Here is a 26350-nt window from a genome sequence, read left to right on the forward strand (position 1 = left end):
GACTGTGCATTGATCTGGCCTAGCTGAAGGCACTATTTTATTGCATTTTCAGGTAATTTCCCTTGGCAGTGCTCAATTTTGTTAGCCCACTCAGTTAATGATAGGCCAATTCTCTTCTCCTTGTAACAGTGGACTCCTCTTGGGTGTTTGTAATATGCAGAAAAAAACGTAACAGTGGTCGAAGCTAGTTTACATATTTGACATATGCCAATATGTAGCAACATGTCCTGTCTGGATTTGTCAGAACATCAGCCATCAAACCAACAACAGTCATGATATTCCTATAGCATGGATGTTAGCCATTCATTCGCCGCTTTCATTTTAACATTTTTAGTTTATAAACCTCAAGAATCCCACCACCCTTTTCTTTCACATATGTTTTCATGATCCTTGCTCTCATAACTTGCAATTAAGGACAAATGTTTTCTGTATTCATCTGCCATTTGATACCCTTCCCAGGAGGTGATGTCTAAGACATCTTATTAGCTTAAAAGAAGCTAGAGAGCACTGACATGGATCGTCTGCTGCTGGAAACACTTGATATTCTCTGTAGATTATATTGATATCAATTCGTAATTAATCATTAGCAATAATCCCAAGTTCTGTGCCACTCAGCATTTGGTTTTCCTTTTGCCAGTGACTTCATCTTTCAAGATGTTTAAGGCATTTCAATTCAGCTGTTACCTTAGTTTGTAAACATCTTTTAATGTTGATTTTAAATATGTATATAATGCTTCTTTTGTAGTTTTCTTTTAGTTAGGTCTGTTGCAATGTCTTGCACTCTGTGCTCATCTTGGCAGTGATACATAAAGTACTTGCAGACAAGTTGAACTGGGTCCACAGGTCCAACTTCATAAAAGTTAAAACCTGTGAACCCCAGCAGCATCCAGTTTCTGCATAGTTAGCTTTACCAGGATCCTCGTGACTGTCATTATGCTCTCACATTTGATGCCACACATGGAATTTGAGAACCTGAGAAGTACTGGGGAATAAATTATTTCATATTCAAATCTCAGAAACTTTAACTAAATGAAACTTGCAAGAGAACTGCCAAGATTTGCTTGTTTGCTGGGTAAACTACTGTGGTAAAAAGGTTTTGGCATTTCTTGTGAGTGATTTTAATAAAGATAATAAGGATTTAAAACTCTGTGTATTATAATATACATTGTTTGCCTTGTGTCATATAGAGACTTCTCCTTGCCTTGCCTAATTTTTTCTTGACAGCTATGCATTCAGGGAGGAACATGGCACTTCAGCCTTTTTTCATCATCTCTTCCAAGCCCTCCAATGGAAAAAAATGCCACATTAATTTCTAGCTTTTCCTTGTATGAATTATTCCATAAGTCTATCAATTAAGGAAACCTAGAACAATTTTTCTTTTAGAAGATAATGGTCTTTCAAGTATTTACCTTTGATACCTTTTTGGTTTGATACAACCAAAATCTAGTGCCTTTCTGCTTCTTTTATAAGGCTTTTTTTGCTTTAATTTCTGTTGTAAGTTCTCTCATCATCAGAAAAAGCAGGACATGGTTAGAAAATAAGTTATAAAGCTTTGCTCTAATGGTCCAAAGAGAAGGAGTTCGGACTTTTTTTTCTTCCCGAACATATTAAAAATGTACTGGAAGATCTCCAGTGTTTTGTCTCTAAACAGATCATACCAAACATATAGTAAGCATACAGAGTATCAAATTTTATCCATCCTGGGGCTGTCACAGAAAATGCAAGAGAGTCACAAAGTGTTGTACTGAAAATCTTTTTATGGTGATATTTGTAGTATTGTCCCTTGAGAATTTTACAAAACTAATGTTTCTATTCTTTCCTCATGCAGCTTATGGTGCTTTCATCTGCATGAATAGTAAAATAAATTCAAAGTTGCCAAAATTTTAAGTATATTGTTTTTCAAGTTGATTTTTCCTTCAGAGATTGACGTTGTTGTATTAGCTATTTTTTCTTCCTTAGAATTAGCTCTTGCTACTTCCTGTGAGAACTGTCTATGTCAGTAGATATCTATGTACAAAAACATCCTTAATTGTAGTTGGTAGCAGGGGTTTTCTCATAGTTATTAAAGGGATGGAGAGACCCTTCTTATTAAAAGGCTCCTAATGTTGTTACATGCATTTAATGAAGGCTATTTTTCGTTTTGTCAATCTTATCTTTGGCAGAGTTTCCTACCAGTTTATATAACCAAGGATATGCTTCAAAGGTAATTTTTATAGTTTAGGATACAGACATGCTGCAGTCCAACAGAAGGAGTTGAGTTCAATAAAAATACAGGTCTTGCTTACCACATCCTGGAAATCGGGGTGTTGGAAAAGGTGTTGGAGCTATAGCACCTTGGCACATGGATATTAGCATTTAGTAAAAAACTGCAGTTAGCAGAGCTGACCCCATCTTTGAGTGAATAGCAGTGTATCTGTTAAAAGTGGGAACCAATGTGACTATGTGCAGCACTAGTAAGATCATTTCTACAACATTGTACTTGATTCCATGAATAAGGCCTTTAAAACATGTTAATAAATTGAAAATATTTCAGAAAAGAGCCACAAGAATGCCAGCAATTTTGCTATATTCTGTGAGTCTGAATAAATAGTTTAAATAGTAATAGTCTAAAAAAATAAGGTAGAGTGAGTGAATGAGTCTCTGCTTAACCAGGGAACAGTTTTGTGATAGAAAGAACTTACTATGGCATAGTGAAAGAAGTGTGTGAAGCCTTAAGCTGAAGGAGGACAAAGTGACCATGTCTATACTGGTAGACATTGCATTGCTTTGTAATTTATTGGGTAGATGTGCTTCGTAGTGTTCCTGTAGGCCCACAAAAGCCCCCTGTGGCTCCCTCTCTGCTCATATGCTTGGGTTTTTCTCTGGAGGAAGCCAAGATTGCAAGGGGGTGAGGTGCATGCAGATCTCTTCTTAGCAGGGAGTCAGCCTGTGGAAACTGGAACTGCTAAGTATGCCACAGAGTATTCCTGCCCTATAGTATATATATATATTTCCCTTCAGTATAGACCCCTGCCTTCAGACTTCTGCTGCCAGGGATGTGATGGGCAGACACTGTTGAGTAGCATCCGTCGGTATCCAGGAATGTCAATATGCAAGGACGAGAATATCGTCATTAGCATTCTGTGTCTAAAAATTGTTTGTGAAAAACAGGATAATTGTGTGTAAAGTAAGAATTGTAGGTTCTACTAAGGCCCATAGAATTCCAGATGAAAATGTGTGGGGTACGGTTACGTGGAGCTCTTTGAGGAGCGGGAAGCCTGAAAATGTTATCCCTGTGTTGACTGTCAAGTGGGTCCATGTGAGCTCTTTCTGTCAGCACCGTGTTGAACTGTGTAAGAATCTTCTGGCTTTGCTGGTGCAGTTGGTGACATTAGCTATATGCATTGAACGTATACTTTCTGTGCTTTGAAGCAGCTGCAGGTGAGCCTTCCACACAAGCATGACACTGTGAAATATATACTGAAATTTGGCTAAGTATAGAATGATGATCCCTTACAACTGGAAATTCGATCTGAGTTTTGAAAACTAATCCCAACTCCTTTCGTGTGCAGGCCAGTTTCTTCCTGCAGGGACACCTGCGCGGTGCCCTTTTGTTTAAATCCTGACTCTGACCCCATGGCTATCAGTGGATCTACACAGATTTCATGACTGGCTGCTATGGGAGTTTCATGAAAATACAAGGGAATAAGAAACTCTAGCTTTGTCTACTGTACAGCTTTGGTGTGCTTAAATGAATGGAACACAAGACAGTAGCCTCATTCCTGTATTTCCATGGTGCATGCTTGCATACTTAGTATTCAGAATTTAAGTAAATATAGCCTGAAGTGTGTTCATTGGAGTGTATGCACTTTCATGTGACTGGGTGTAAGAGAAGTAAAAATATTTCACTCTAAAAGGAAAGTACCATTTGGATATCAGGTTTTCAGTAAGGTTTTTTTAAGTTGGTTGAAATAGCTGTGGCATGGGATGGAACTACAGGCAAGGGATCAGTCATAAACTGTTTCTTGGAGATCCCCATAAATGTCTTAACAACTTGTTAGGAATGGCAAACAAGGAACAACTGGTCAGCGTTTGTAAAAACACAGTCTATGATTCGCATCCCCCAAGGATCTGTGCTTGTGACTCATTCATTATGTTCACGAATGATCTGGAAAAAGGCATGAATAGCAACATGAAAAAAAATTGTAAGTAGTTACTCAAGACAGTGAAATCTAAATCTGGTGGTGAAGCTGCAGAAAGATCTTGCAGTTGTGAATGAAAAGGTGTGTTGAACTCCTATTACCCTTTACCAGTGAGATGTTAACAGACACATGTAGAGTTTTCTTGATGATGAGCTGATTGCTCTGTTTTGGGGAAGATGCAGTTTGCATAAGAGATAAGACAAGGCCTGAGAAAACAGCCTTAGTTGGTACAAATCTCTGTTTAAAAAGATAGTCAAAAAGTGCTTCTCGCAATATGGGCAGGACAGAGTCAAAACCTCATTTCCCTGTCCCCTGTGGAAGGCGAGGGGGATCTGGGATTTGATAACGGAATAACCTTTAAGAGGGAAAAAATGAAAGGACTTTTAGAAAAGGATGACAGGTTCACAGCATGATATCTAGGGAAGTGATCTCAGTAAAGCCAGAGGAAAAAAAAATGGTAGTAATTAAAATTTGAGCTCCCGTGAGAGGTTTCCTGTGTTTATAGATAGCAAAGCTCATATTTTAGCTGCATTTCATAGAAAGAAGCTGCAAGACATAGTCATAGTTCGTGTGTGGGTGTTTGGGGAAGAGCAGAATTGAAAAATATGCCTGGGTATTTGGTAAAGAACTCTGTGGAAAGGATCAGAGGAAGATTAAGAGTTTTGCTCACATTGGCAACTAGCTAGATGATTTTAATTTGGATGAGAGTATTCAGATCTGGAACAGAGAAAGAGACAAGATTCTCCTTCCAGTGACACTATACCTGTGTTCTAGATTGTTGTAATCCAGATCATTGGCTATTTGGCATGCTCACATCGGGAATATACATACTTATTTTTGTTTACCAGAGAAGTTTTCAATATGCAACATCAAAACTGGCACGTAGGGGCCTTTATCTTTTCTACGCGGCATGTGTACAGCCATGCGAAGGCTGGTAAGCATGATTTCTTCTCCGTTCTGTCAACTTCCTGGCAATGTAGATCAAATGCTGTGTCTTTTGTCTTTTTGTGTACACGTAGCATGGGAATTTCCAGTATCATCTTAAAATTCCCCTCTGCTCTGCACGTCTCCTTCTCTGCCAGGTGCATTATAAAGGACCTGGCCACACTGGTGATGAGCGGACATGTCTGTGTTACAACAGGAACTTTCTCTTATGGGCTTCCTTGGTTAAAGTAAGATACTCTTCATCTTGGAGACCTGTTACCTCTTGCAGCAGGCCCTGATCTGCCTTCGTTGAAAGTCCAGACTTGGATTTGTATTCTCATTGATGAAGGCAGAGTTTGGACAACACAATAGATCAAAGTGCTTTAAGTTGATAACTGTCGATACCTTTGTGTGGCTTCAAGCCAGGGTGTTATCCAGAGGGGAGTGTTATGAGGACATTTTGCTCTCAGTGTAGCTGAGCCTGTCCCTGCATGTTACCCAGCTCCCAACAGTTGCAGCTCTTCCCTGGAGTTTGTAAATGGTGGCAGAAGTATCGTGCTCCCCATTCCCTAGGAAGAACTCGTCATTGTAATGCACAGCTTATACATTTTTTGGCATCACTCCTCCCCAAGGATTTATTTACCAGTTAAATCCACATTTCTGAATCTAGCTCTTGTGGTTTGGGAGAGTAAAGCCTCATGCAATTCTTTTTTTGTGGGGGATAAAATACCCATTGGAGCTACACTGATAGCAAACACTTCATCTCACTGTCTACTCTCTCCTACTTGCAACAGTGGCCATTCTGGACTGAAGCAGGCAAGACTGATAGAACTCCGTTATGAAAGGAACTAAGCAGATGCTTATCTATGCAGGAAATGACACTCCTCAACATGATACATTTTCAGATTCCCCATTTTCTGATGGTGGTTTCAAGCAGACCCATACAATTTTTTTAACTTAACTAGCTATGCTTTCTAAGATTCCTCACTAGGTAGGTGATTTACATTCAACTTGTACCCTCTCTGGGATTCCCAGGAAAGCGCCCAAGACTGTCATAACCAGGAGCATGTCTTAACTGTCCTTCTGAAGATGTTTTCTTGGACAAGTCCTCTAATTTCCTAGGTGGGTTCAGAGTGTGATCTCCCCTTTGAGAACCAACCCCATTCCCACACCCAGTGACTGTCCTCAGCTGTTCCAGGGAAGACTTTCTTGGACATGTTTGACACATCCAGTCACTTGCCATAATACACTGTACAGTGTACAATGTACAAGATGGCTTCAGAGCTTTTACAATTTGTTTGGCACTGAGTGTTCAAGCTGACTATCTCATTGAGGTTTCCCATGTTTCCTTGGTTGATGATAGGAATCTAACTACTAAGATGCATTTTCATTTAGCTGTACTGTCCAGGTTTATAGGGCCCTGAGGCTTATTCCTGCAGTCTGAGAAATCCTGTGGCATACAATTCATATGGCATGTCCTGGAGTCTCAAAGTAGTGAGAAATGATTATCAAGCCTTCTACACGTCTTCATGTTGCCACCTGGAAATAATGGGGATGACAGCAAGAATCTGTATAAGATCCTCTTCCATGTGCGGGGAAGTGGACGCTCTGTTGAACCAACGTACTGAGCATCAGGTTCTACCTACCTGCTTTGAATTTGCTCAGGGCACTGAACATTTCGGAGAGGGAAATAAGCCCTTTCAGACTCTTGAATCATAAATGATAGGAGCAGGACAAAATTTTAGAAGCTAACCTTCAGGCGTGGAGTCTCCCTCTTTGTTTTAGACATCAACAAACCCTTTTTATAAACTTCTGTATGCCTTATAGGGGCCCATGGGTGTTCTGTGTAATCCTGTATGCCACGGAATTTAAAAATTCTCTAACAACGGCAATGCATGTAGGTATATGTAAAGTGTAATATATAAATAGATAATGCAAATAGTTACAGGAAGTAACATCTCCTTCATCAGGGCAGAAATTGAAGTTTATTTTTTGTTTGTAGATGAAATTAACTTGACATACATAAAGACTAGAGTAAAAATGAAAATGAAAGCATCAAAAATAGAGATGTGTGGCACCCCCTTCTCCCCCCCCCCCCCAAAAAAAAAAAGAAGGCAATAATAAGGGTCCCTCTAAGGATGCATTATGGGAATAATTGTCACGATATGAATGGGGGGAATAACAAAAGAGAGGAGGAACGAATTTCTGTAAGGGTAAGGTTAAAGGTGTTAATGTTAAAAATGGTTGACATTCAAAGATGAAGATGTTGGAATTCTGGTTCCAAGTTTTGCTGAAAGAAGATTATTATTGTTATTAACCTAGCCAGTTTGAGTAAGATGAGAGGCGAATTGGTTTAGCGTGGAACTGGCAGAGGAGGAATTCTGACTGCTTTTGTGAACAAACTCTAAAATTTCTAAAAATCCTAGAAATGGAAGAGAAAAGGTATATGGGGTGAAAGCTGGACAGACAAGCAGAGTAACAGTTGCCATTTTGTGGGAGACCAAATATGTTTTTATTGTGAGGGAAAGAGGAAGCTAAGGAAAGGATGGGAGAACTGCTGCGAGTCTTAGATCTGGTAAAGCATAAAGGATGGGAAGCTTCATCCATCCTGCCTAAGGATGTTACAGGCGTGGAAAGGAAGGGGAGGAGAAGGCAACCAAATCATGACTTTTTTCTTATGATTTGATTCTGGTTTGGCTTTTTGTTAGACCTCTTTATTCTCTACTGAAACAAGCAGTTCTCTTTACATCCAGAGAAGATCTGAGAACATTAAAAGAACCACAGGATTTATGACAATCCCTCTTCACAGAACAGCTCGGAGTTACTCACTTGCATCAGGCAGTGAGATGCATATTCCCCTGAGTCACTCGCATTTGACTGTCTGAAGTCATAAAAGAAAATGCCACAGGAACACATCCTGGGTATTATTTTACTATGCTGGAAGAAGCACATTATTCATTAAATATAAATCGCATGCAGCTATTAGCTTTTTTTGTTTAGGCTTACAAATTCCATGTCCTATTAATGCACGGAATCACATGAGAATAACTCATCTAGATGTTAATGAAATAATCATGTCATAAGAAGTACTTACACTGTGATGGTATCAGTCTGCATGAAATCTACTGAGAAGTTAGGTTAGGGATGAGTTTGCTTGGTTAGGGTTAGAATTAGGGTTATGCACATTTTGCTTCTGCAGACCAAGATTGCTGAACACAGAAAGACCTTTTAGTTCCTTAAAATCGACTGTTTCCCTTCAAACATATTTTTTTCCCTAGCAGTTCCTTGAAACTGCCTTCCTTTTAATCTCTATCTGGAATATGCCAGTACTTCCATCCCTCTGAGGCATGCCCACCTCACCCATCTCTTCTCCCGATCCCTCAATGGTGTTTGTCAGGAACTTCATTCGATCAGAAACTCATTCCATTAAACTGTATTGGGAGGATATGCAGAGATGAAATCCTGGAGTACTTTATGCATGAAGACTAGTGGGTGACATCATAGACTCTGAAGTATTTATTGTTTGAAGAGATGCAGTTGACAGTCTCCCCATATTCTCCCATCTGTAGTTAGCTTTCTACCCTCTTCAATTTTCTGTCTTGTTTTGTTTTGTTTTGTTTTTTTCCTCAAAAATGTCATGTGAACGCTCCCAGAAGTTTTGGAATTGATGCTTGTGATACAGATGCTTAGACAAAGAGATGATGACTAGATGGCCTTGAAACCTCCATTAATAGAAATGCATTGAAAAGTTTTAACACAAACATGCAGTTAAAATACATACACACAAATTGACTATATGACACGCATTTTAGAAAGCACCTGTTGGTTATAGTCGTTAATACATTTTTTCCCAGGATAGCAGCAGCAGGATTACAGTAAATATGTGTGCTTCATGATGATGTATTTTTATCATCTTCTATAGGGAGAGTATGTTATAAATACTTGGAATGTCTAGAATGTTTACTGGATTTAAAAATAGGGATGAAAGTGCGTGATGTTTAGCTGAACACCAAAAATGCATATTTAAGCTTTACAAGAAAATAAACAATGTCTCTGAAGTGGTTTTATTTTACAGTATATCCAAACAATGCTTTTTGGTAATGTTGAGATTTTGTCAGCTTTCTAGATTTTTATCAAATGTCTGATTATTTTGGAACTGTGGCAAAATGCCAGTTCTGTTATGATTATAGTTGAGGACTTAGTTCTATTTAAAGATTTTCTAACCACTCCCTTTACAATACTTCTGCTTAGATTGTCGTATGATTTTGTGTGCTGTATGTTAGTTAGGGGATGTTATTGTTCCATGTCTGCGAAGCCTTGAATTTCCTCAGAGAGGTAGACTTTTCACAAAAGAGCATTTCTTAACAATGAAGCAGAGTCCCAAGGCCTCTCAATCATTCTTCTTTCTAAGATAACCTGCCAGTGCCTATCTTGACCCATGGTGAATTCTGCAGCTTCAGCAACATGCAAGACTCTAAAGAAATGATGTGGGCATGTGTTTTGGTGTGGTGCATGCACACACGGACATGCATCCGTCTGAAGTACCTTGTGTGGTTCTGATGAATCCCCAATGAGTTTATTTACTTTGAAAGGCATTTAAGTGACTCTCCCTGCCTCTCATTTGTGAATGAAGGTTTGTGGGAGCTTTAGAATTCTGGGAGCTTTGATGAACCCTTGTATTTTCCAGACATCTGTGAGAGTCTGAGATGGCCACTCTTCTCTAGAGTTGCCAGGGCTACTTTCTCTACTCCTAGGGTGATTCCAGATTAAGTTTAGAACAGAGGTACTGAACATAATTTTTGAGACTTAAGCATCAAGACCTACAAACAATAAATGAGGCCACACACCAAGTACAAATATAATCATCTTTTATTTGGTTGGGCAAGGAAATCCAGCTACTGGGAAGGTGTTTTAATTGGAGATACAAGCGCTACACAACTGTCCATAACATGCCGTCTGTGGTGTAATGCGTAAAGCAGCAGAGGGTGCCAGAAAGCAAGAAGTTGTAGCTTCCATGGTAGTTAATGGCAAAGGAAAGGGATTGTAACTAGCAGTGTTAGGGTGGAACAGGGTTTGCATTGTAAATTCGGCTGCAGAAGGAAGGGAAGAAGACACGCTTCTTGAAATTTTAAGCACTCACATGTGCTTAAAATTAAAATAACCACAGTCAAACAAATTGTCAAGCGTTTGATGGCATTGTGTAGTACACTATGCCTAGGTGACAGTGCTTTTCAATGAAGCATCTTTTAGCAGCTATACATACCCGGTATTTCAAAGCTTGGCCCTATAGCAAAGAGGGTGCAAGAAAGGAGGATAATAAAGTGGTATAGAATGTCCCAATGATGTACCGTGTTAATTACAAACCAACATGGTAACTAAAACTATTCTGTCCTTCTGCATTTGTAATTGTTAAAATCATAAAAAGAGACTTGACAACTTCCCCCTGCTCTCCTGCTGGAAACTAAAATACAAAAAAAATTGATGCCAGGTAGAGCTTTTTCAGCAGTATTGCATTACTTCCAGAATATGATACAGTTACAATGTTAGAATAGAAGGGAAAAAACCAGAAAGTATATGCATACTGAAACTACTATGATCACTCCAGATGTATTTTCTCACTCTGCCCTTGATCTTTGCTGGAACAGAAGCTGCCTACATCTGCTGCAGCTAAGTACTAGCCTGTTTCATGGAAAGAATGCCAAAGCTGCTTCATTTTACAGTGTCTTTTACAGACTCACCATTTTGGAGTTCCTTGACTTTTATGCGCACTAATCCATCTAACCTTGCGTTTTTATTTGGCAGTAATTATATTCAAAGAATAAACTCCTCATTGAATCTTGTTGCAAATCCCTATTCCCCCAGTGCCCTATTGCAGGCACACGTGAATGAGCACGCACTGCTGCATCAGAGCAGTGGTCCATCAGGTCAATATTCCCTCCCTGAGAATGGCAATGTGAGAGGTGACTTAGGAAGAACAAGTGACCCTGGCAATTTTTTTGGTCTATTGTCCTCCTCTTTCCTCAATATCTAGTTGTTGTATTAGGGGGATTAGAGGGTATTTCTTTGCATGCTCCTTCAGTATTCATTCATGCACTACTTCTGTGGTCACTGTTTATTCCACGAAATGTCAAAATGAAGCACGCTAGATTTCTCAGAAGAAAAACCTTCTGTCTTCTACAATCATGGACACAGCCATGGGACCTGGTGCACAGTAATCGTGGTTTTTTCATTGACTGCAATTACTGCTCTGCCATCCTGCCCTTCTGTCAGGATCCCCTGGATCTGACCGATCTGCAATGTCATGAGGTACCATCAGACAGCTGAAACTCTGTGTTGGTAGAGATTTTGGCAGCATTGAGCTGGATTTAAATACTGATGTTAACTCTGTTACAGCTGGTGACCCTATTATAGGCAATACTATTAAGGTACACAAAGGTAAATTGGCTTAAGCTAGCAGTAGAACAGGCAAGTTATCACAAAGGCTGCTTATTTCAACAGCATTAACTAATCCCTTCTCATGTAAAGGCACTTGATCAGGTTAATTAAAATATTAACACAATCTTCTTTTTTTTTTCTTTATGTAATTTGTCTGTTTAAATCCACTGTGACCTGAAACTTAATACACAAATCATTAGAATACAGTACAACCATTTTTGTTTCAGCTGAAATAAATAGTATAAATACAGTAATCTATTTGGCAGCTTGCTGATGTGCAGGAATTATTTAAAACACTCCCCGTCTGAGGAGTCTGCTGACCATGTGATCAACAGATGATCATATGACATAAATCAGAGCTGTACTTATTTTAAGTTGAACTTATTTTAAGCTGGCCCAGTGTCTGGATATGAATTAGTCTGGGCAGGGTTCGGTTTCAGAGTCAGTCCAACATACTTTTTTTTTTGTTAGTATTTGATTGTATTCAAGCTCACAAACTGATCACAAATAATTTCTACTTTTTGAAGACATTATGTCAATTTAAAGCATTTGTTTACCTACATGGTTCTTAGAAATTCTTTTAGGTGGCATCCTGACCAGCACCAAACCTGAAGTCCAAAAAATTGAATCTGAACAGTCTTCCTGAAATAGAAATATGTTTGTATTTTAGCTTGTAGCGTTTGGCAGACTTTAATTCTGTAACAATTAGAATATGCTTCATTTAGGCTTGTATTGTCAGCTAATTGGAACCTTGTTTTAATTATTCATACCTCTTGATTCTTCAGAGTTTCTTTGGAATTACAATGCGAGCGTACCAATGACATTTCCCTCTAGGGAGAAAATACCACAAGAATTTTCTTTGTCCTAGGGTTTCTACACTTGAGAGCTGAGACCTATCTGTACATGCAATAAATAATAGTTCATGAAGTTAGATAGCTACAGTTTTGTGTATTCTAACTGCACACGTAACTAGCTAACCAGCATCCCAGTCTTGTGGGCTGTTTTGCCTGTCACTCATAGATTTTCTCAGTAATTCCTCCCAACAATAACTTTAAATTATTTTTTTTGGTAAAAGCTCTCGGTTAGTTCATGGACAGATCAGCAGCAACACTCCACAGCACACATATGTGCAAGAGTGTCCTCACAGCTCTTGTATATATAAGGCTTCTATTTGGATTTCTTAGCATAAACAGTTTTGAAAGATTTATATTGTTATATCATATAAATTAATGTATTTGAAGATATGTGTCCCTCCGAAGCCCAGTAAATGCTTATTTTTCAAGTAATACTGGCTGTATTTTGGAGCTTGAAAACACTTGGATAACTATTTAAAACATTGCTTCCTCCTGCACTTCACACTTCATTGGCTACAACTGGAAGTGAAGTGACAACAAGCAATAAGTGCTTGTTAAAGCCTCCTTTTATAGGCTCCAGCAACTCTGATGTTTCTATTCTAGCATTTGGCTAAGAAGTCAAGAAAAAAAAAAATCCTAGTCCTACTGAGTTTAAGAGCAGATATCCCATTGCCTTCTGTTGTTCTGGGTGCTTTTATTTTCCTCGACTGAGAAGCCAGACACAAGATCTTGTGAAAATGTGGAAAATGCTTCCCACGGTTATGAGCGTATAGCAAAGAGACAGGTAACTGTGAAGGCTGTTTATAGGCATGGTATGAAAACATATACAGCATATTTCTTTGTATATAATGCTAAACATGGAATAAAATCCAATGCTCAGGTACACTAGCAAAAGTCAAAGCCTGAATCCGAGTCTTTTCGTATTATCCCTATGGCTTTTAAAGATTTCTGGTTTAATTTGAATAGTTTTAATAACCTGTGACATCAATTCATTATCGATTTTATTTCTTTTGAGTCTTTTTCTTTAGTGCTTAGGTCAATTTGAAGCAGTAATATGAAAATTAAGCATAAAGGAAAACCAGTGACGTGTGTTATGCTCTCTCCTGCATATATGTTCCCAAGGACTTTAAGTTCCAGCTGGAGGACCAGCCGCACAACCTTAGACCTGCAGAAATCTCTGGGCTGTACTTTTAGAGGTTGCTAATAACAAGTATTTTTATCACTTTTCTTTTGATGAGCTCAATGTTCTCTAAATATTTTTCAGGGTAATATGCAAAATCTATCTAATTAAAAACCCAACCAGAATGTTTGTAAAATCAGGCGGCCAGAAGGATAGGAGCAGATTGTCAGTGTGTCTCCCGCGCGAGCTGTGGCTTTACGACTTCTGGTGTAGTCAAGAGGGAGGGTTCAGGAAGCACGAAGCGCACCTGGGTGGATTCAATTTGCAAAGTTCAAGAGATGCAGTGAAATGCCCAATAGTTTACCTGTTTACTTATCTTTTAAAAGATTCATCCCATGACTGGTTGTAATTGCCCTTATTTCTAAAAGCTGCTTTTTTTGATGAGCTAAATGAAGTTGCTATGTACTAAATAGTGGTGAAGGAGAGAACTGGAACGCTTTCAAAGCTTTAATTATATCTAGTAAATGAACACTCTGTTGTAGACTCTCTTTTGACCTAATGGAGAGAAACTCCTCTGTTTTAAAGCGTGCATTTTCACATTGCCCTCCAATTTAAGGAAGTTGCCAAGTTCCATAAATATTTAGACGCTGGTACCTTGCTGATTCAGAAGTGTTGCATAACTAAAAAGATTGTAGACAGGCTCACTAAAGTGATGCATTGCTTTAAAACCCACTGTGTTTAAACAGAGTTCCTTTTATCATTGCCTTAAAAAACATCCTCCCAGGGTAGTATTTATCTTCAATTTTGTGTTCTTAGTGCATGTGTAGGGCTCTTTCACGGTGGCGGTGGTCACAGGCCTGCAGAGATGAGAGCCCTGAAGTTGGGAGTTACTTGGAGACTCTGGAAGAGAACTTTTGCCTCGTCTTTTCATCCAGGCTGCTGTGGACTCGTATTTTAGCTTTCTAAGAAATTCGGGCAAGATACTGAAATACTTTCATGGTTTTCTGAATCCAAATCCAGAAGTCTATTCAGGACTGAATCTAGTGCTATATTCCAATCAAAAATCCAACACTTTCTTCTCACAATTTCTATTATGACAGCACAAAAGCACTTCAGAAATTAGCGTTGTTGTATTCTGTGCTTTACAATGTCTGCTGTAGAGACTGCTGTGTAGAAATGGGTAGAGCAAATGCAGACAAGCCACAGAAGGAAGAGTGGGTAAGAAAGGCAGATAAGAGAAGTAAGTAAGTTCACACCATTATATAGATGAACAGACTAAAATGTTGCATTCTGCTCTTATGTGCTTTTGGGGTGTTTGTGGATAGAGGGGTTTTTTGTTTTTTATGTGAAAATGACCAGCAGATGTTCTTAATGATCTGTTTGGCAATCTAAAAATTATGATTAACATTAATGCTTTCATTTAGAATAACTGAATTGTTCATGAACTTGTTGATGTGTACAAACAGAAAAAACACCAAAAAAATTGTGTTTGATGTTCCAGAGATTATCTCCCCATTCACCCCAAGCTTTCCAAGCACTAAGTCAGGGGCTAGGTGAAAAACCTGCAACACCAATTGTCGCTTTCATGTTCCTGACAGGACGCCAAAAGGGATCGATTTCCCACTGTATCATTTTCTTAAAAACAATACACACCCCAGCTCATACTCTGACCTCAACAGTGACCTCATACATTCTTTTATCAGCAGGTCAGTACATATGTCTGTTGAATTCTCCAAGTATTTGAGAAGTTAATTTGTTTTCACATTTCTGGGTTTACTGGTCATATTTCGTGTTTGGAGTGCATGTTGGAAGAATTTGATGTGCATGTTCCTTAATATCTGTTGAAAAAGGAAGTGGAAGGTATTTCAGTTTTAAATAACACCATCATTCTTTCCTCAAAAAATAGCTAATAATTAAATAACTTCAGCATCATTTCCTAAAAATTTTTGCCTGGGAGGCCTTCTACATACCAGTAGTTATTATCCTCTAAGGTAAAATTCTCCCCAAATTCCCCAGTAAATCAGTTTTTAATTTGCATAAATGGTCTCTGATTGCAAAGTCAATGCGGAGTTTGGAACAGTTTTTTGAACTGATGTTACATAGTTCCCTGATAGTTATTTTCATTAAATGCTCCTTAAATTATTCTGTTGCAAGTAATGAGGAGTTTGTTAGAAAAAAGTTAAGCTGAATGTGTGTGCGTGTCAGTGTATTCTGCTTAACACCCTGAAAGGCATTATAATTTCCATAGGAAAATGGAATGTGCCTTGCATCTGGATGAGGTAACAGGCCACGTGTAATAGCAAGTCAGCAGAACGCACTTAATATGTCCCAGTAGGACTGCTAACACCTGTTTTATCTGGGTGGGTTTTCAAATTTGCACCACCCACGGAAACTTGACATTGCCTTCCAGGATGGTTACAAAAAAATTATTGCAATAAGCTGTCATGTTAGGAGCTCGTGGGAAATACATTATTTGAACATAAATAATGTGATTTTTAAGTCTCAGCTCTTTGTACTTTTGCAAGTTTTACCGGAGAGGTTGTTTATGTCCCGATTTTCCCTTTCTTCAAATTCCCCCCATTTCTACAAGGTGAACTGAGAATTCAGGGCAAATTTCAGCCAGTCTCAGTAGTCTGCAGCCAAGGGAACAGTGCAACATGCAGCCTTGCCATACCAGCATATTGCACAGAGGCTGCAAATTTGATGCTAAAGAGGTTCCTCAGTCGGGCCACTGTAAGTTTTGCATTACTCTGGGCCACGTGTCTTCCCATTGCATTTAGTTCAGGATTTGGAAGAGTTTGGATGTATTCTCTGCACTTCAAAGTGTCCTTATTAAGTAGTAGTTGTAGTAAAAAATGTTCTTTATTGTGTAATAATACTATGTGCAATTTCTTCCCAGGGAATCTTGATCGAAATATAAGACTTTCAGACAGCCTTGCTCAATAATAAAAATCTTTTAGTATTAATTTAGTATGAACACATATATATGTTAATAAGCATACCCAACTTTAAATATGCAAGAGACAAGAAAGCAGATGGCTTGCTTTCAGATATGTTAAACTAGTTTAACCTGTGTAATACAAAAAGAAACCAGTCTGCTTGTTCTAGTTCAACTATAATGATTGTAAAATGAGCCCACAGGAATTTATTTCACATTGCTCCCTTTGAAAGTCTTTAACCCTACCCTTTTGTTCTAGCGATAGATAGAGATAAATTCAAGAAAAAATAGTTTCTGGAGCAGGATCCTTCCTTTTGGAATACCTAGGAAACAGCTATTGTTGATAACATACAGCAATACAGTGTAGTGAAAATACTACAATTTTGTAAGTGGCAGCTGTTGACAGAAAACAGGTAAATCAACAGAAATGCCAAACTGAATGGAGCACATTGCATAGAAGGTGTTTCTTATAATGATTAAGGTTATTGACTGGTACTTTTCTAAATAATTAAAATTAATCTTATAACAAATAAATCATAATTGTTTACTTTTTATGGATTAGATACATTCTGTCCCACAGAATATGTACAATTACAAAAGCATTAGGATTTTTTAAAATTTTAATTGTATTACCCTGTGCAATTTTTTCTAAAGAGGTGAGCAGAACTTCAGATGTGCCAAACATCTGTTTTCAAGTGAAGAACAACAGGGGATTCTCATTACTGAGTATTATTTCAGTGATCATTTAAGAATCACCGAGACTCCCAACCGGTGTTGAATGTGTGGCATTTGAAGAATGGATAGGCAGGGGGATAAGGACATTGGACTTGGTATAACAGCTTTAATCTCGAAAGACGCTTTTGACTTCAGTTGAGCCTCCTTGGTGTAAGCCAGCTATCAGAAATGGGTACTCAGCCTGACAAAATCATAGTACATATAGATATGTACAACGCAAGCATGATGATAGTAAGTAGAATAGCAGACGGTGTATTCAGTTATCACTTGTTTGAAATGAAAGTTCTTCAGTTGTTTGATTTTTATTTTTTGGTGAAGTAGGCATTGACCTGTGCCTGTTTTGTACGTGGTGGAAAAAGCTGAATGTCCACCTGCCGGGTTTATGAAGTCTGGCTTTGTTAAATAATCTTAGTGATAAAACTGAGGATAAAACCGTATGTCGGTACAGAACTGCAAGCATATTCTCTTTATGTCTCTATCTTGTAACTTTCTATCCCTGTGCTTTAAGGAGAGGCAAAACAGGAATACAAACTAGTGAAACCAGCTGGGAAGAAAACCCATAAGGAACAAAGTTAAGAGGCAAACCAAAAAGCTGGGTGTTTCCCACACCACAAGTGAGTTGTCAACAATTTACAATGTGCGCAATGGATGAGTCAATTAAGAACAGAAAGTGAAATAAACTTGTCCTTCTCAATCTCTGAGAAGGGCTTTAGGTGTAGCACGTTGTGCAAGACGATACATTTGGCCAAAAAATAGACCTTTCAGGTAGAGAAAGAGGGAGAGAGAGAGAGTGTGTGGTTTAAACAGGCATCTGTGAGAATGTACGTGACCAATTCTCATACTGTTCTCTATTAGTCAAGGGAAGATCAGACTATAGGCCGTGACCACCTTGAAATATTTTCCAGTTTCTTCCAGAGCATTCTGTGTAACTAAGTCTACCATGGATAGTTTCATTCTCTCACCAGCTCCAACATGTGCACCAAAAATTCTTTCATCCACACATGAAGGCATCTCGGTTGCTTGCCTGACTCTCTGTTCTTTATAGAGCCTGCAGTTAAGACCAGATCACCGGCACTTCACCTACTGCTAAGAAAGTAGCCATAACTCAAAAGCTAGTGTGTCTCCTTCCATGCTTGGTTCATGTAAAAGTCAGTCAGACAAATAGTATCTACTCTTACATTTTTCATTTTATTCACTTTATGCAGCATGTATATTGTGAATATTTAGAGTCCAGGATGCTACCTGTAAGGCTTGAATTGTATTTTTATTTGATTGTGATTCTGGTAGTGCTACAGAACTTGAATGAGAATGAGCTGTGTAATAACAATAAATTATTTTCTAATTCTGCATTCATTTAAATCCATTGACCTCCACAAATTTTGTTAGTGATGAATATCCATGGGAAAGAAAGAGTCAAATACAGGTCTCTCAACTCAGGTTAATACTCTGAGGAAATTTAGGAAGAAATCTTGCTGGTAAAGTGTGTTTGAAATACAGTTACTGTGACACAGAATATCTCATGCCGTCATACTAATCTCAAAGGAGTACTATTTAATATTGGTATTGAAAAGAAAAAAGGAAAAAGAAAGAAAAAAGCAACGAATACTGAAGAGTTGTATGTAGTTTCTCTGCTCTGGAAGGTGAGTGTATATGTGAGACTCTGGGTTTCTGTGGCAGACTATTTCCATAAGTGTCCCTAATCAGACATCAGCAACATTAGAAAACTTCTGCAGAGCAAACCCTTTGCCAAATTTTATCTGGGGCTTTGGGTCATGAATCAGAATGTCAAAACACACACAGAGCTACGGAAGATAGCACTGAATGAAGTGCTAACAGGAATTACTGTTTTACTTTTCCTGCCAAAATAATCAAGAGTGTTTTAGGAGCGTATATGTATAGAAACACTCTAATAATAAGGTGTCATTACTTATAAAGGTATCCCATTCTTCAGCAGCAAGAATCCGCCTCAAAGTAGACAAATAGCAACTAACATGTGTATGTCTCTATATGTTCTTGTAAATTATATTGTTATTAACAAGAGAGAGTTAGTCAAACCAAGACTTTCAGAGCTTCTTATATGTACAGAAAAGCATAATGCTGTATTAGTCACCATTACTTGTCTTCCGAGCATCCCACAATTAAATTTATGTTTTGAAGTGAAGAAAGTGTTGTCTGCCAGACAAAAGAGATGAAAGTTAATCTTGGTAACAGCAAAAATAATTATAATAAATAGACATATTCTATATGTTGAGTCACTGGGTGAGTACGATCCCACAAATGAGCTCTTCCTGTAAGTCTGCTAACTGCTGGGTATTAACTACTACTGTTTATCTGCATGCAAGTCCCACAGTCTGGTTTAGTGATTTATTTCTGTCAGTAAAATTTCAAATAGCTTCCAGTCAAAAGCCGATTACCCACAACTACGCAATGTAATGTGTTACAGCAGATTTGTAATGTATCTTCTGTCGTGTACTGTATTAATAGTGTCAGAGCTGTGATTTTGCTGCTTATTTGTACATCGTCGTTTGGACTATAACTCCTTAAAATGTGAGTGTAGAAATATCTTGGGGCTCACTAATATTTATGGTGTGAGTATTTCAGGTGCTTTTTTCATGATGCTGTGTGTATAAGCAATATTAAAAGGATTTGATTTATGAAAGAAACTTAATGTTTTCTAAGCATAACTCTGTAGGCTTGATTTAAAAAGCATCAAATGGTATTATCTACCTGATGATGCCTACAAATCTTAATTCCTAAATTATCATCCTCTTAGCTGAGTTTATCTGCACCCATGATGGTGGAGCTACATTTCAGAATTGTACATACTGTTCTTGAGTTTTGATAAGGAAGAGATTATATTGTCAGAGATGGGGGGATTTTTACCTCTGAGGAACAATCTTATGTAGTATTGATTGACTTTCAACATGGTTAATTGAATAACTAAGTGGACAAATATCTACGTGGCAGTGAAGGTTTATTATATCATTAATTCTTTATCCCATTTACAGGTTTTAAGATTTGTAATGTGGCAGATCTGCTATTCAACATACTGTATTTCTTCCACTCTTCTGAGCCTTTAATATAAAATAAGTGCCTTGGAACAAAAAAATTTGGGGCTTGGCAGTGATGAGGAGCTGTTCAGCAATGGTCTGATCTTGGCAACATCTACCTGTACAAGCAAATTTGCAAATTTGAGTTGCTTTTCTGTATCTTGATATGTAAATTTGAAGTCAATCTGTATATCCTGAATTCTGTACTGTAATGAACTATACCTTCTGCTACAACACTTTATAATTCTGATGATACTATTTGCGATAATGAGGAACATCAGCTCTGTTATAAACTGGTACTTTTTGCAAACAAAATTCACTATAAAATTGTGGGCATGTGTAAGATATAAAATTTGTCTGGCGTCTATGTTAAGTGTTACACTGCAAAGTCTTCAGCCCTTGATATATAAGCAGGTGGAGTTGAACATATGCAGTGTCAGCTCTAGGAAGAGTTTACCCCAGCATATAACAACCCCACCACTAACTACTTAAATAAACATGGACTTCAGGGATTCATACCACTCTTGATTGAAACAGTATTGAGGAGTGGAAGCTGCTTGAAATCTCTTAGAACTTTTGTAATTGCAAAATTACTCTCATCTGTTAGTAAGTTTGAATAAAAAGTGTTTGGGGCTGCTAGGGTTTCAGTTCAAAGAATAACTGTGGTTTGCCAAGGCAAGAAGTAGGTAATTAAAGCAATGTATAGAGACATACTGAAAGCTTCAAAATGGGACAACTTTAAGGCTAATGTTTTCTAGACTGGAGAGGAAAGAAAGTGAAAATAACACAAGAATGTATTAATGCATGTCTCGTTGAATCTTCTGAGAGTTCCTGAGAGTTGTATAGTAGCGGCAGTTATTATCAGAAATCTGACTGCAAGAGTTATTTTCTGACATTTTCAGTGTATTATGTGGCTGTGAGTTGCCACACCAAACTTGCTCAATTCACAAGTCAAAACAAGACTTTATTATAAGACTAACAGTGCAACCACAGTCTATTGTATGAAAGTTGGCCACTGCTATTGCTTCATGCGCCACCACCAAGAGGGATGACTTTGGACCTAGGGCTTCTATTACAGTACTCTTGGTGAACTATGAAGCCAAACAGAATTTGCTTTGTAGTTCTGCAGTATATTGAGTCATTCGTGTTAATGGTAATGACTAGTTTTGTCTGAAAGTTTAAAAGATGTGACTTCAAAGACACACGCTGTAGAAGTAGACACTTAAAGTAACCAGGTGCCATTTCTATAGGATATTTTTCATCTTAAATGTATGTTAAGGTTGATGTATTAGGCTTACTATTTACTAAATATTCAGTAATGCAGATAGATCTTGAGATGTTTTCACAGCACATCAGGGCTCAAATGTTCCCTAATAAATTAGTTTTTGTTTATAGCTATGGTCTCCTGAACTACTGCAGAGGGCACATGCCCATTATGAAAAACGTCTTGATTACACTATGGGGTCTGCTAGGAAATATTGTTCCAGTTATTTGGAGTGGACGCTACTGACATCAGTCTGATTTTTTTTTTTTTTCTTTTTCCTTTAGCTTCAAGTACTTAGTTGCAGAGCAAAATTTCCCATCTTTGAAGTAGTTGATTCCCCATTTTGGTTGATTTGAAAGTTAAAAGAGACACTCAGTTATACAGCTAATATCCAAACAAATCTTCGTTTCTTTTAAATTCTTCAGGACGAGCAAATTTCCATTCAAATTGTTTTCTTATGTAGTTGACATTTTTTAAAGGTTGAGCAGAAATATTCTCATCGTGTGCAATATTTTCACGACTGGCGCAGGGGTGTAGTTGGGAGGTGAGGGCTGAGCCAGCCCAGTGCCTTGCCGTTGCCATCAGGAGTGGCACCAGCTGCCTGTCCCTCCTTGCCACCTCCCCTTTCCTCTCCCAAACCTTCCTCAGGCTGGGACGCACCCTCCCCTCTGCTGACTCCTGCGCTCGTCTGGCTGCACGGGAAACTGGAGTGACTAAAATACGTTTGCCTTTTTTGCTGGGCGAGTTTTCTACGCGGAGCCAGCTCCCGGTGCGCTCAGAAAAGCGCTGAAGCCCAGCAGAGGCGGCAGCAGCAGGGCCCCGCGCCTGGGAGGAAGAGGAGGTGAGGAAGAAGCAGATCTTCCTATTTTAGCTGCAGCCAGCTTTCAAGTGACTTAGCTGTCTCACATCTCTTACGAAATGACCTGGTTTATTCGGTTTTTTTCCATGGTGTAAAACTACAGAAATGTTTAAGAAAATGACAGAGATTCTGCAATTACTGTGCTGGACCAGAGCTGGAGTAACCCCATTGATTTTAGGATGGTTACTCCACATTCACAGCTGTGCAAATTGATGTGCCTGCCAAACTGATTTATGAAAGCTTTATGGTAAACCCCAATTGTGGAGTAAATTTAGTTAGTGTTAGCTATAGAGATTGGTTTTTTGGTTTTGTTTTTGTTTTTTAATTGATTTAGGAGAGAGATTATTTATCATTCCCTATACATGGTAGCATGTCCTTGAAAACAAGTGTTTGAAAACACTTTTTTTAAAGATGTGTTTACTAATGCTTTGGAGTTTATAGTCCTTAAAAAGCACATATCTAAAAATTTTGCAGGTATTGTAAGTTTATAAATACTACCTGTGGATCAAGACAGTCTGCGTGAGCTCATAATACGTACTTCTAGGGTCAGTAATAAAAAGAATGTTTATACTCCTTTCAGCTAACACAATTTTCTGAGACTAATGGCAGAACTACAATCCTAGAAAGATGACAGTAATAAACAGCCCTCCTTCTAGGCAAGAAGAGATACTGCCAAGGATCAAATAGCTTTTATTCAAGGAATTAATTTACCCCTCATGTTTTGATGGTTGAAAACTTTTGATATGAGGTATTGTAAAATCTGTAAACATTCAAATAAAATTAACTGCATGGACTTGATCCACTGCAGGCTTATGTTTTTCATGTTGAATATTCCTTTCTTTCTTGTAATGTTCTCCAATGAAAATAGATATTTCAAATATATTGTTAAACATTTGGGGGTTTTTTTATTGTCCTAATTGCCTTGAAAAAATCTGTCAACCTAAAGCAATTATTTTAAAATCAAGTCTGTTGAAGTCATTTGACATAGGACACCTCTCCTAACATCATTTTTCTGTTTTCATAGCAGCATATTTCTATACAAACTTGCTAGTTAAAACATTTTACATGTATATTTGGGTGTTTGCTTCATTGATCCTGGGAGGGCTGAGCGAACCAGCAAGAGAACCTTTTGGAACGTTCTGGTTCCCTAATCTATTAGAAATAGACCCATGAAAGAAGTCAAATTAATTCTGTGATCACTTATTTTAGAGGCAGAAGTTTTATCCTTTTATTGATCTACGTTTAGGCTACATGTTCTTCTGTTAGCTAAAGCTCTCTGTGGTAACTGTAGATTTCTTCTAAACCACCAACAGAAGTCAGGACTGTGTCCTTCACTAAGCCAGCACTCTTCCAAGAACCATAAACATTATATAAATTAAAATTATTTGCTATAAGATTTGAAGGAAAAAAACAGAGAATAAACCACTGCTGTGGCATCATTTTCACAGAATTCTACATCATCCCAAGGAAATACCTTTGCAAACCTATTTGTTGGAGGTTTTTGCTTAGAGTTTTTAGTTAACTCTAGTCACCCACATCTGCAGACATATACTCAGTGTCTAATCCTCTATGGATGCTTTCATTGCTGCTTGTTCGTAGTGCATAAAATCCAGTTTTATGTTAAGTAGGTGGGTTGCTGATTTGCCAGCATGCCATTCTGGATTCGGCATTTATGAATTGTTTTTAAGCACCAAAGTGGACAATGAAAGCTTTATATCAATTCCCCAATTAGCAGTAATCATTCTTGTTAAACTTTGGTAAAGAGCTGCAGTATGTGATGAATGTAAAGTATTCATTCCTGAGCTGTTTCTTCTTCCCCCCCCCCCCCCGCCTTTCTACATTTTGTCAAATAGTCTTATGCTGCTTGTTATTTCTGTTCATATTGCAGATTGAGAATGTTGATGTCTGCCTTAGCTTTCTGGCAGCCAGAGGCGTAAATGTCCAAGGTCTTTCTGCAGAAGGTAAGAGAAACAGATCATCAGAACAAATAATAGGATTTTTTTTTCTGAAACCTAATTTTCTTAATACAAATTATTTGCACCTAAATACCATACTCCAGCTATCTTGAACAGCATGCAAATATACATTAGTGATAGGGAATGAGAGAGAAGTTTAGATTTCTTTTTAATTTTCCCTTGAAACTGAACCAAGAAATTAAATGTGTTTATGAAGCCTGAGAAAATGTTTTAAAATAATAATTTTTTCAATAGTATTAATCTTTTCTTGTTATCTCCACAATATTAGATAGGTACAGGGTTTCCCAAGCCTACTTTTAAACTTGTTCATATATAGAATTCAAAAATCAAAAATGAATATGAGAATCTAGTTAAGTAAACCCAAGGAAGACTATTTGTTTATTAGTAGTAACGCTGTCCGGATGAGTCTGAAAATTATTGTATTTCTTTGATGTCATGTATTAAGTGAAAGAGTGCATGGTCTTGCTCTTTCTATTACAGCCCTTTTTGCTGTATTAGTCACTTCAAGTGATGGCCTAATACAGTTACAACTAAGTTAATAAATATATTAAACCAAAAGCATTAAAATACCAGTTGTCTTAATTAGTATGTAATATTTGCCATATTAATGTAAAATTAAGTCAGGCAGATACTTTAGCTTGTAAATTAATAAAATGTATACAAGCATTTGTCCTGTAACTAGTTAAGCGGTTCTGGAAGGTGCTATGCACCTTCAAAATCCCTCTGACTTCCATGGCAGTTGAAGACAATATGTATTAACAAGATTCAACCCTATTTTTTTTATTTTCCTTGTAGCACAACTAAAAGCTAGAAGGAAAAATACACTTTTTCCAAACATGGTAATTTAAGTTGAATTTTAGAAGATATCCAGAGAAAAAAAATTGAATGCTAAGCACTGTTCTATTTTAAAATTAACTCAGAATTGTTATCTTTCACCATTTCCACCTTTCTAGTACCTTAGCAGAAGTGTAACACTGCCCTGATATGTACGATCTACTCACTTTGATTGGCTCCGTATGGAAAGCTCCTTAACTGATTTAAGAGAACCTCTGTACATACTGTAGATACGTTGATGAATGAGAACACTGAACATTTACATGTTACCATTCATCTCAAAGCTGTTTAGAACTTGAGCTTTTTAGTGCAGCCTATTTTTACTTGCATATGAAATAACAATCATCAAATGTGTGTATAGCATGAATTTATTGCATGAGAATACTCTTCATTGTTTAATAACATGACATGGCGCATGCCACTTTTCGTCTGTACTTTGTTACATCAAAATCTGAGTGCATTGTGTAATACATTCCTTTATTCATGCCTTTGTTTTGCTTTGGAAAATAATTTTTGATAGGATATAAGCTTCAACCGTGTAGCATTAAATTCAAATACTACTAAAAGCAATAATACCACATAGTGTTAAATGCAAGGACTGTTTTTTAAAACTTTCGTTAATCATTAAACCAGAATTTTAACTTCAGTTCTGAAGTAAGATTAAAACTAGTTTTCCTGTTTTGCAGTTGGTCATGAATCTGATGTGAATCTGCTAATATGTTTGTAATGATATTAATTCAAAGGACCACAGAAGTGTGATTTGCTTAAATATACCATTTTTAGCATGTACAATCCTGAATATTACAATTTATCTAGAAGAGCAGAAATTGAGAAAAGCAGACTTTTTTTTTTTATCATGAAATTGTCAAGTTACCTTCATAGTGTTTTGTCAGCACATTCATGTTTAAAATCAATTAAGCTTAGAACCCATAAGTCTGTTTCTTGTAATAGGCTTTGGTAAATATGTCTTGTTACTACTGGGTCATTTATTTCTGGAACAGTAAACCAGGAGCCTAACAAGGATTGAGGATTTCACAACCAGTTTCCCACCTCATTTTTGCATTTGAGCAAGGAGGGCTAGAACAAAAGTCATTTTCAAGTCTTGACTGCAGAATCTCTACTGGAGAACCCAAATGATAAATAATAAGCTAGTTGCTACAAAGAAAAACACTCCCCTCCT

The 26350-nt window shown here is 37.7% G+C and overlaps 1 protein-coding gene across 18 annotated transcripts in view; it reads left to right on the plus strand.

Moving 5' to 3' along the window:
• Positions 1-26350, plus strand: part of NAV3 (neuron navigator 3) — a 560419-nt gene that overhangs the window by 369712 nt on the left and 164357 nt on the right. For all 18 annotated transcript variants that reach the window (XM_075747242.1, XM_075747250.1, XM_075747259.1 and 15 more), the window contains one exon: positions 24249-24321. In XM_075747242.1, the coding sequence (XP_075603357.1) occupies positions 24249-24321 (73 nt within the window). The remainder of the gene's footprint in view (positions 1-24248; positions 24322-26350) is intronic.

Source organism: Balearica regulorum, chromosome 1 (assembly GCF_011004875.1).
Source record: "Balearica regulorum gibbericeps isolate bBalReg1 chromosome 1, bBalReg1.pri, whole genome shotgun sequence".
NCBI lineage: Eukaryota > Metazoa > Chordata > Aves > Gruiformes > Gruidae > Balearica > Balearica regulorum.